This window comes from Pituophis catenifer, unplaced genomic scaffold (genome assembly GCF_029215685.1).
Source record: "Pituophis catenifer annectens isolate HBS135680 unplaced genomic scaffold, rPitCat1.0.hap2 SCAF_3, whole genome shotgun sequence".
Classification (NCBI taxonomy): Eukaryota; Metazoa; Chordata; class Lepidosauria; order Squamata; family Colubridae; genus Pituophis; species Pituophis catenifer.
The window spans coordinates 74,004,468-74,016,501 of NW_027256883.1; the positions used below are offsets into that span (position 1 = coordinate 74,004,468).

General features: G+C 38.4%; 1 protein-coding gene across 2 annotated transcripts in view; it reads right to left on the reverse strand.

Moving 5' to 3' along the window:
* The window catches only part of GMDS (GDP-mannose 4,6-dehydratase), a 276,482-nt gene extending 265,057 nt beyond the window's left edge, over window positions 1-11,425 (reverse strand). For both annotated transcript variants that reach the window (XM_070942551.1, XM_070942550.1), the window contains exon 1: window positions 10,948-11,425. In XM_070942551.1, the coding sequence (XP_070798652.1) occupies window positions 10,948-10,992 (45 nt within the window). In that variant the 5' untranslated portion in view covers window positions 10,993-11,425. The remainder of the gene's footprint in view (window positions 1-10,947) is intronic.
* Between the last annotated feature and the right edge of the window lie 609 nt (window positions 11,426-12,034).

Consider the following 12,034-nt stretch of genomic DNA (forward strand, 5'->3'; position numbering starts at 1 on the left):
AAGGTTTGGGAAGCACTGACGTAAACCTTTAATTTGTAACCAGCTAGGTGAGAGTTACCAGTAATCTACCACTTTCATATCTAAGAGAAAGATCTATATGAGGGTGACTTAGTGGAGAAAAATGTCAGAGCCTGTTTCAAAAATATGATGCAATGCATTAGAAATATAAGCAAGTAACATTTGTTATGAAAACTTATACTTGCTAACTAATATAAGATAAATACAATAGGATTTTCAAAAGTAGAAAAATACATTAATTGGACTTAGATTCTAGATCCCAAACTAAATGTACTTCAAAACTGTATTTATTTATGGTGGTTTCGGGCGCTCTTTTTGGCAGTCCCTGGTAGCTACCTCTCCCTGGTGTTAGCTGATGCCTATACTTCTCGATGGGAGAGGGAGCTGATTCCACCTGAAAAGTTAGCTTTTGGACAAACTTATATTATTTTAGATTTGTTATTGTAAAAAACACTACTTTTTTTATCACTACTATGATTTATAGCTCATAAAATTAAAAAAATAAATTGACTAATTATTAAATTCAGTTCAAGCATCCAATTCAGATGCTTGACAACTGGTTCGCATTTATGATGGTTGCAGTGTCCCAGAGTGTCCCACATGATCACCTTTTGCAACCTTCTGACAAGCAAAGTCAATGGGAAAACCAGATTCACTTAAAATCCGTGTTACTAATTTAACAGCCGCAGTGAGTATATTAACAAATGTGGCAAGAAAAGTTGTAAAACAGGGGAAAACTGACTTAACAAATTTCTCATTTAGCAACATAAATGTTGGGCTCAATTGTGGTTGTAAGTTGAGGATCACTTAATTAGAAATTATATTGATTTAATACTGGAAAAATAACAATTCTCATTCCTAAATTATATACAGATAATCCTTGATTTGTGACCAGTCAAAGTTACAATGGACTCCAAAAAAGGCTACTTATGACTCAGGTTCAAAGTTCTAAAACAAACGCCCTCCTCCCAAGGTCATATAACCATATTTTGGATGCTTGGTGATTGGTCCACATTGATGGCATTTATTTTTGTAGCACCCCACAGTCAAATGATTGTGATGATTTTGCTTGGAAGCTGGCATTTACTTCCAGTTTTCAGCAAAATCCACCCCATGGCAAACAATGGGTTTCCTTAATAACCACAGTGTTCCCTTAAAACCACAGCGTCCATTTACCAACTGCTGCAAAAAAGGTTGTAAAACCTGGTGCAGTCACGTGATGTTCCAATTTACAACTCTCACGATTTATGACTGAACCTATGAACTGAATTATGGTCGTAAATCAAGGACTATCTGTATCAAATTATTATCTATCAAAAGTATGTGTTTTACACTACATCGTAACACACTGGACTAAATTCAAAACATTGCAAGATACAAACATTTGCTGTCAATTCTGTTAAACAAATACATCATGCATCTGTGATCAGCCCTTTCCACAATGTGAAATAACTAGAGTACAGTTGTTACTGAAATTCAGGCTAAAAGATGACTTACTATTGCAATGGCAGAAATAAAAACACTCGCTTCAAGCATTAGGGTAGACAAACCAAATTCAGTCTCTGGACCAGAGGTCTCAAAATTGAATGATATAAAAAGACAAAATATAGTATATATTGTGGTTTTGAAATGAAGATAGAGAGTGAATAAAACCTTCTTCCTCATCATCTAGGCTGTTTTTATTTTTAAAAAATGTAATTCCTCATATATATTAAAAAATTCTAAAACTTTAGTTCAATTTCAAATGAATTAAGGAAGATATGATATGAACTTTTAAGAGTTAAAGAAAGACTTAACATTCAAGGAAAGATTATTCAACATAGGATTTTTTTTTTCAATGTGAGAATGGATATTTTTCAAAACCCAGCTAATTTTGTTTTAGATTACAAAGCCAAGTTTCACTTAGAAATCCTTCATTTTATTTCTAGTTATTGATCAGTTAAAATATTAATAGCTTAGAACTTCCATAGTTAATTACAATATAGAACTTCCATAGTTAATTAGAATGTGGAAAGCAATAGGTATAGATTGAGATCTAAATTTATCCTTCAGAGAGTTGGAAGGGACCTTGGAGGTCTTCTAGTCCAGTCCCCTTTCAAGCAGGAAAGCTTGTATCATTTCAGACAAATGGTTGTCCAGTCTATTCTTTAAAAATCTGCAGAGATAGAGCACCCACAACTTCTGCAGGCAAGCCATTCCACTTGTTAAACTAAATATCGTTAAGGAAAAAAATATTTCAATGCTATGTTCAAGAGTGAAACAAATTTACTTGGAACCAAGTTACACTAAAATCAGTTGAATTAATTTGTGAGTACTCATATTTAGAACTAGCCTGAAAACTAATTGTCTAACTCCATCATCTTTCTTAGTGGTTTCCTATCATCTAGAAAGAGATGCTGGAGAAACATTGCATTTGTTTTTTTTAAAAAAAAAATATTTATTGAAATTGAAACATTGCATTTAATGGTATGCAGTTAACACCTAAAAGAGTAGAATAAAATAACGAAGATATGTCATGTTACTCTTTCTGCTGGTTTTAAATAGCAAAAGAATTACATAAAAAGGCCTAGCTTTGTAACATTATATATTGATTAATTCTGTTTTAATTCATATTTCAGTCCTTTTAATTTACAAACCACTAAGAATTTTATTTAGGTTTTAAAAACTGTATTAATAATTGGAAAAAGTGGCAATCTAATAGGAGATACTCGCATCAGGACTTCCAATCTCTGATTTTTCACCTTATGAATGTAAACCTCCTAATACATTTATAATGCCTACACTATATCATTATGCAAATGCAGCAAAAGCTCACTTTTTGACTAATACCCTATTTCCCTGTAAACAGCACAGGAAAAAATACCCAAAGGCTTTCATTTAGCATATCTTAAAACATAGGTTCTTTAACCCTCCAGAAAATGTAGCTGATTTGTATTTTGTATACTTAAAACAAATCTAGCCCAGTTCTAAAGAAATTAGCTTCCTAAGAGGAAGTAGATCCTGACTGTCTAGTCTGTGAATTTAAAACAAACTTTGCCTTTATTTTTGCTTTTAAAGGTCAGAATAATTTTCTGTTGCAGAGAAAGTTATTTTGCTCCAACACTGAGTAACAGAGCTTGTTTCATGTCAGATCTGAACTATCCACATCGTATATTTTCTTGCTGTTCATAATTATGCATTATTTAATTGGGTTTTTTTTTTCAGTTACCTATCCAAAACATTAAGACTTTCCTTGCCATAGCAATTCAGTATATTATACAGGAGTGTGAATGAAAACCTTAAAAATGATCCCAAAGACCAGTGTAGTAAACACTTAATGTGTCTAACTATTTTACATAATTTCAGAGTTCCTTAAATTAGTCAACATTTATTCATACATTTCTGCAAATTTCATTCCATGGGAAAATATCAAGATATAGGTATATTTTGTGGCAAAGAAGATTTGAAGCTTTCAGAACAGCTGACCAATGTTAAACTTTAGTTGATATTTCTAATGGAAGAAGCTGGTCTAATAAAAGTTGGAGATATTGGTCCTGATGTTTCCGATTTTAAAAATGGGTAGTTTTTAACATAAATCTTTATTTGGATGAGACAGAGACAATAAGAAAACAGATCTCGGGCTTTATTTACAACAACAGAAAAGGCGTAAATCTTTTCAGACAATTTTTATTGAAAGACAAATTATGAACTGCTCCGTATCTTTATGCTTTTTAAAACATATGTTAGTGCTACCACATTTGCTACCATAGATTAACACAACTCTTTGCGTACAATGTTAATTGAACAGAGGAAAGTAATGTGAGTTTGAAACATGTTTAGAAAATTAGGCAGAGAATGTAATATCTCCTTTCCGTGTTAGGAAGGATGCAATCCAATGTTGTGTACATCAATGCTAATTCAATAAGGCTTTCAGTTTCTCTTATATACTCTCTTCATACATCCTCAAAAATCTACTCAAGATAAATTTTGTGGAACCAAACAGAGGTACAATGGAAGTAGAAAGTCATTCTCCCGATTCCACCTTCCAGGATACAAGGCTACTAGTGAGTTTATCTATCTAAAAATATTATATTTTTTAACTACAAGATTTAATTAACTATTAACTTTAGGGTTTAATTAACTATTAAGAAAAATGGCTAACTATACATTTAGGTTTAAAAGAAAGAACAGGTTAAGGAATGCTAAGAGGCAATTCTTTCTCATCATTTCATTATTTCTAACGCAGAAGTTACGCTTAAAACAATGATATATAGATATATACAGTATTTTATTCCAAAGCTGTAAACGGTCAGCCCATTTTATGTGAAACATGATAGCATTTCTCTACTATAACAATATCAGAGCCAGTTTGGCTTAGTGGTTAAGGTAACAGGCTAGAAAACCGGAAACCATAAGTTCAAGTCCCACCTTAGCCATGAAAGCCAGCTGGTTGACTTTGGCCCAGTCACTCTATTTCAGCTCAACCCACCTCACAGGTTTGTTGTTATGGGGAAAATAGGAGGAGGAAAGTATTTTGGATATGTTCACCATTTTGAGTTATTTGTAAAAATAAAAAAAGGTGGGATACAAAATAATAAATAAATCAGATGCTACACTGACCTAAGAATTTGTCACCCTCACATCTACCCTGTTTTCCCCAAAATAAGACATCCCCTGATAATAAGCCCAATTTGGCTTTCGAGCACATGGCAATAAGGCCAAGCGCTTATTTCAGGGTTCAAAAAAATATAAGACAGGGTCTTATTTTGGGGGAAACATGGTATCAAGAGACAACTTTTAAGAAAAAGGATCAAGTGTAAGTCAACAAACTTCAGACTAACTTGGAAGGATTACTATACTACCATTTCTTGAACTAGTGCTTCCCAAACCTGAGTAAGTCACCCCAAATTGGGTAAAAGTGGTTTTTCTTTGGGCAATGACACACACAAACCCATTACCCAATCATAACAGGAGCCAGTTTGGACTAGTGGTGAAGGCATCAGGCTAGAAACCAGGAAACTATGAGTTCCAATCCCGCCTTAGACATGAAAACCAGCTGGATGGCTTTGGTTTGTTGTTATTGTTGTGGGAAAAATAGGAGGAAGAAGAAGTATTGTACAGATAGTCCTCTATTTACAACAGTTTGTTTAGTGACTGTTCAAAGTTACAATGGCATTGAAAAATGTGACTTATGACTGTTTTTCAGAGTTACGACAGCATCCTCATGATCATGTGATCAAAATTCAGATGCTTGGCAACTGGCTCATATTTATAACCGTTGATATGTCACAGGTTCATATGATCACCTTTTGAGACCCTTTGACAAGCAAAGTCAATGGGGAAGCCAGATTCAATTAACAACTGGGTTACTAACTTATCAACTACAGTGATTGACTTAACAACTTGTGGCAAGAAAAGTCATAAAATGGAGCAAAACTCACTTAACAAATGTCTGACTTAACAACAGAAATTTTAGGCTCAATTGTGGTCATACGTCGAGGACTACCTGTGCCCATATTAGATGAAAAGTACTTTCTGATGTGTGGTATTGGGTAATCAAGGAAAAGGTTTGGGAAGCACTGACGTAAACCTTTAATTTGTAACCAACTAGGTGAGAGTTACCAGTAATCTACCACTTTCATATCTAAGAGAAAGATCTATATGAGGGTGACTTAGTGGAGAAAAATGTCAGAGCCTGTTTCAAAAATATGATGCAATGCATTAGAAATATAAGCAAGTAACATTTGTTATGAAAACTTATACTTGCTAACTAATATAAGATAAATACAATAGGATTTTCAAAAGTAGAAAAATACATTAATTGGACTTAGATTCTAGATCCCAAACTAAATGTACTTCAAAACTGTATTTATTTATGGTGGTTTCGGGCGCTCTTTTTGGCAGTCCCTGGTAGCTACCTCTCCCTGGTGTTAGCTGATGCCTATACTTCTCGATGGGAGAGGGAGCTGATGAAGAAACTCTACCTGCTAGGTTTCGGGGGATGCCTTGGGAGACTATGGCCTTAAGGACGCCCAATCTAGGATAGTCCAACGGCTTGTGGAAATAAGACTTGCAATATCTAAGAGCTAGAGCTAATAAAACCTGCTTCCCTCTGATCTTCAGCCAATTTAACAATTATGGACTGAGGATGGCCTCATATTTTTACACTTTAACCATCCCTAAGTATAGAAGAGTCTTTTCCCTTGCTCGTTTCAACGTCTTGCCCTCAGCATTGCTGGACAGACAATTTAAGAGGCTCCCGATAAGTGAGTGGTTATGCCCCTGTGATAGAGCTGAGGTTGAAACTGTGGAGCATGTTCTTCTATACTGCCCTATGTATAACGCAGGCAGGACTAAATTACTGTCTCTCCTAGAAACAGATCTCTCTGGATCCAACCCTAGTAATTTGACCTTATATTGTTTAGGGGATGGCTCCTCACACATTACTTTTCAGGTTTCTAAATTTTTTTTTAAGAGCTGTAACTATAAGAGGAGAAAGCTGTACTTCCTCTCAGCCAAGGCTTCTGGTAGCCAACTGTTTATGATGTTACTTTCCCCACGTTCTTTTGCAATTATATTTGTATTTTGGTCTGTGACCGCAAATAAAAGTTTAAAAAAATGGTATCTATTTATGTAACTGCTATAGAGAAAATACCTTTAGAAACTCTGCATTAGTTTCAAAGATTATTTATATTTATATGATAAAAATATATATGTTCTTAAAAACTGGTTCTCTCTATAACATGTAACATAAAAATAATTATTTTATGAATACATTAACATTGTTCCATGTGTATGAAAGTTTAATGCTTATTTCCCTTCTCACAGTCTCTGTAACTAGAACCTAAGAGTGCTTGTCTCTAATAAACCAGACTTTAAAAAAGAAAACATAAATTATGACAAGATGGATTTTTCATTCCAATAATAAACAACACTTCCAAAAAAGTTGCAGGATGATATGATGTATTTATTCAATAATCTTAGTGTACACAGAATGCAGCTTAGAAGTGAGAAATCAAAGAAAGTGAGCCTCAAAACACTCCCAATAATTCAACAATGTATCTATTATACAATGCCTGGTAGAAATCTGTCTAGAGTAGCTTAATTACAGGAAGTCAGGCATGAAAGCTCTGGTTTCCGGTTTATGCAGTAATGGTACAAATGTGGAAAAAAGGCAGCAATTATAGAAGCATATTTAAAAGAAACTTCTATCATTTTCCTAATGCAGGGAAGTAGCTTTTGATTGATTTGATTTTAATTATTGTTCTCTAAGTAAAGGACTCATGAGTGTTGCTTTACTAAAAGCCACTGCAGCTTTTTCATGATCACATAAATGATTTTATTTCCTTTGAACCACTTCTAAACTCATCCTTTCTAAAATTTCTCCCTTCCCCCTCCTTCCCTCCCCGCTTCTCTATAAAACAAATAATGATATGTAGAGAGAGGGGGAGAGGGAGGTAAGGGGGTATATATGTGTGTACATATTACAGAGGATGGTGAGCACAGCACAAAACATCGTGGGCTGTCCCCTGATACCACTAGATGAGATCTCTAGGGCTTGTTGCCTTAGAAGAGTGAGGAAAATTCTCAGGGACGACTCTCACCCTAGTCACCACTTCTTTACCCTCCTACCATCGGGAAGGAGATATAGAAGTATAGCCAGCCACACAAACAGGCTGAAGAACAGTTTTTATCCGTGGGCTGTCAGACTCCTGAATGAGAAATGACATCATAACTATGTAGTATGATCAGGGGTGGGTTCTAATTTCTTTTTTACTACCGGTTCTGTGGGTGAGGCTTATTTTGTGGGCGTAGCTTGATGGTCATGTGACAATTATTTAGAATTTAGCAGAGGTACTGGTCTACCAGGCTTTTAACTGCTTGCAGAGCTGTACCGATCTACCCGTTTATTTTTTGCAGGCACTGATCTACTCATGCATTTTTGCAGGCACTGGTCTACCCATTTATTTTTGCAGGCACTGGTCTACCCATTTATTTTTGCAGGCACTGATCTACTCATGTATTTTTGCAGGCACTGATCTACTCATGTATTTTTGCAGGCACCGGTCTACCCATTTATTTTTGCAGGCACTGGTCTACCCATTTATTTTTGCAGGCACTGATCTACTCATGTATTTTTGCAGGCACTGATCTACTCATGTATTTTTGCAGGCACCGGTCTACTCATTTGTTTTCTTTTAACACTGATCAGCTGTAGGGCGGCCCTTTGAAGCCCAGCGGCAAGAGTTTAAACAGTTTTTTTTCCCTCTAGCCATCAGCTGGGACTCAGGAGGCAGCAATAGATTGGGGGTGGGGCCAAATAAAAGGTAAGAATAACGCAGGGGATGGGTGGGGGGGGCAGAACCGGTTCGGTGATGTCATATCGTCACCGCTACCAGGTTGGCGGAACCAGGCGGAACCGGGAGGAACCCACCACTGAGTATGATGGACTGCAGGGCTGGAGCAATGTGTAACATGTTCACACTGATGCAAAAGGACTGGTTATTTTGTTAATACGATTTATTGGGTTAGGGATTTTCTGTCTTCACTGTGAGTTGTATTGTGTTGGGGGGGGGAGTGCACTGAGGGAGCTCAACCAATCTCATTGTACATATGTTGTGCACTGACAATAAAGATTTGAATTTGTAACTGAGTGTAAATATTCTTGCCTCTTCCTCAGATATTGTTCTTTCTTTGTTTTAGACAGTGAGTAGGGACTCATCATATCACTTATTCCCAAAACACAGTTGGGACAGAATAAGCTCAATAGGACAAATTGAACAGTTTGTTAAATGTGAAAATGAATTTTTGATATAACTGAGCCTAAAAGGTCTATTAGTGCAGGTCTAGCATAATGGGGGCACTGAAAGCCCATTGCTGCAGTAATTGTTGAAATCCAACTCAAAGCAGAAAATGCATGAAGCTTTGTCTCCACCATGTCGGTACAGAACAGGTCAGTGACACCTTTACTAATTCTATGACACTTCAATAAAGATGTGTATTGTGTACTGCTTTGTAGATGCTTACGCTATTTGCTCTGCTTTAGGTGTTTGGTAATTCTATTGTCATTTGACATTAGTTCTTGTTTTTTTTGTTGTTGTTGTTGTTTGGCCACTAAGTATTCTACTCTGTAAACTGCCTAGGGTTGTGATACATGCAATATATAATTTTGATTAACTGAATGTTAGAAAAAGAGAACAGGACTGGTTAGCAGTTCTCTGTGAACAATTATTATCATTCTTTGTGGTTAAACTCAGTTTTCTTCATCACAGTTTAAACCCAGGTATTGAGATAAGATTGTCAAGATATAAATTTATCAGCTACTTCCTGGGTCATTTGGATCAGCTTGTAAATCACAAGGGTATGAATAAACTGTGCATAGAAATAAAGGCCACCGCCTATTACTCAACACTTTACTGGTAGAATGATCATGGCCCTTTGAACAAATAAAGATAAAGAGTATTTGTCACAGGTTCTTTACATATACCCAGGTCATCCTTACAGCTGGAGAACAGTAACTCTTCTATTTGCCTTAGGCTGCTTCAGGCTCCTTTAATTCCATAAAAACAGAAAACACTTTCCCTCTCATTTCCATACCAACACCGCTATACTCAGCTGCCTCTCTCCTCAGCTTTTATAGCCACATGCTGCTGGGATGGCTAGAGAGAGGTCTTGCAGCAGGGGTCAACAACCTGCGACTCTTTGGGCCCTCTGCTGTGGCTCCCTGTCAGGTGATCCCACCACTGGCTGGCCCTGCCCCTCGCCCTCCCCTCCCAGTCACTCCTCGCCTGGCGTGAGAAGGTAAGGGCGACAGTGGGGGATGGAGAAGCAGCCAGGGCAAAGACAGAGAGATACAGAGAGAGGGGGAGAGAGAGAGAGAGACATAGAGAGATACAGAGAGAGGGGGAGAGAGTGAGGGAGGGAGAGATATGTCGAAAGGATTTTGTGGTTTCCCGGTGTTTTTTAACAACTTTGGTTCTTTGCCCTAATGACCAGCTGGGTAGGCGTGGCTGGGGGGGTCATGTGACTGTTAGAAGTGAGTGACATCGAGTTGGCCCACCCAGGCTTTGTGGCTCCCGGTGTTTTCTTTTCTGTGGGAAATGGGTCCAAATGACTCGAGTATTTAAGGTTGCAGACCCCTGTCTTACAGGGACAGGACACCAGCAGCCCAGGTGCTGGCCTTTTTGCAGGCAAGTTGCTCTTTGACACACATATTCCAATTTTGATTATCTATCAAAACATTCCAGGATGTGAATTCTATAAAATCCTAGTAACTCTTTTCGTAATTACTAAACATGCTACCAAGGAGATGTAACAGGTGTTTTTTTTCAGATCTTAGGGCCAACTTCTCATATTACACATTCTTATATGGAAGTGATTCCTCCATATAGGAATTTTTACCCTGCTTATATGAAATACAAAAATTACCACTTTGCAAATATATACCATTAAAAAATAAGGCTTTATGAAATGGGACGACGACAACCTGTAAGTTTAAAAAAATGGACTTTTGTGTTTAGTAATGCCCATTTTGGGGAATCATCCGTTAAAAGTATTACAACTGAGAAAAAAACAGCACATTGAGATGTTTCACAACAATAAACAAATTTTGAACTATGATTCATAGTCAGCATCAAATATCCTTATAACATACCTATGGAACAAGTGTATTCATTGCCCCGGTTGTCCTTAGGAAACACCAGGAAATAAATTCAGCATTTAATATTTTACTGTTAAGCTGCCCAGAGTCATTAAGGCAAGACTGGCGATTTAAAATGTGGATGGATGGATAAATAGATGTCTGATGGATAAATATCTGCATGGATCTCCTTTGTCCAGTGATTTCCAAACATCCAATAACCACCACCACCCCAATTTGTCTGGAATAAAGCATGTTATGCAATATTTTCCTATAATATTAGGATGAAACGAAGTTCAACTTGTACTTACCTGGCCAGTAATGCCAGTGATGAGAGCTACTTTCTTGGTACTCATACCTGCACAGGTGAGAGCTGCCAGTTCACCGTTGGGGCAGGTGCTTTCTGGGGATAGTCCAGAGACTTAAAAGAGGGGAGGGCCTATAGGAATTCTCTGCTGGGTGCAGAGAAATGGGAGGGGACCTAGCAATTGGATGAGCTGTACTTGCAAAGAGGTGTGTAGTACTCGCCCAGGTGCTCTAACAAGAGAACCCGGAAAGGGGTGTCGTCGAGGAGAAACGTCCGTTTAATGGCACCGAAAGGACAGGAATGAGAACGGAGAATGCTTGGAGAATAAGTGGAGAAAGCATAACCGAAAACCAGGGGCTGTGGGTTGTGGCTTTAGAAAGGTTGGGGCAGCAGGTCAGATTAGGAAAGCTTAGCGTTTTCTATTGCTCGTGCTGGGATTTGGGCTGCATTTCCACGTTCGTTTCTTCTCGGTACCTGGGTTGTCTCCCCCTCCCCGTCGTTTCCCCCCACCCCTCGCTTGCTTGCTTGCTTGCTTTGCTAGCCGGCCGAGTTCTGCACCACAATCCCTCCGCGCGCTCCCCCACCCGCGCGCGCCTCCCTCCTCCGTCCTGCCACGCGCTCAGAACGTTGGAAACCGCTTCTGTTCTATAGGCTCGCGGACCCCCGCGACCGAAGGGGGAGGGGGAGCAGAAAACGAGCCTCAAACGCCAGTCAAGTTTCTCCCAGCAAACCAGCCGGCCGGCCTCTTCGCTCCCGTCGCTTCCTCCTCTTGAAAAACAGCGGCAGAAACTTTTCTACCAGCCAATCAAAAGGCACGTCGGATTTAAATGGGGGCTTGCCTCTCTCTCTTTTTTTAAAAAAAAAAATGTTATAGGGGGCCGGGAAGAACTCAGCGGTATTGAAAAGCGAAAGGGGTGGAGGAGAGGCGCGCGGGAACGTCAGGGGGCGGGGCTTTAGAAGAGCTGCGGGACGACAGACGGAGAAACTGAAAGGATGGTGGCACGCGCACCACCAACTGAAAGGACGCTTCCGGGGTTTTAGCGAGCTGAAAGGAAAAAGAGGCCCTGCTCGTGGAGCGCATGCGTCGCGGA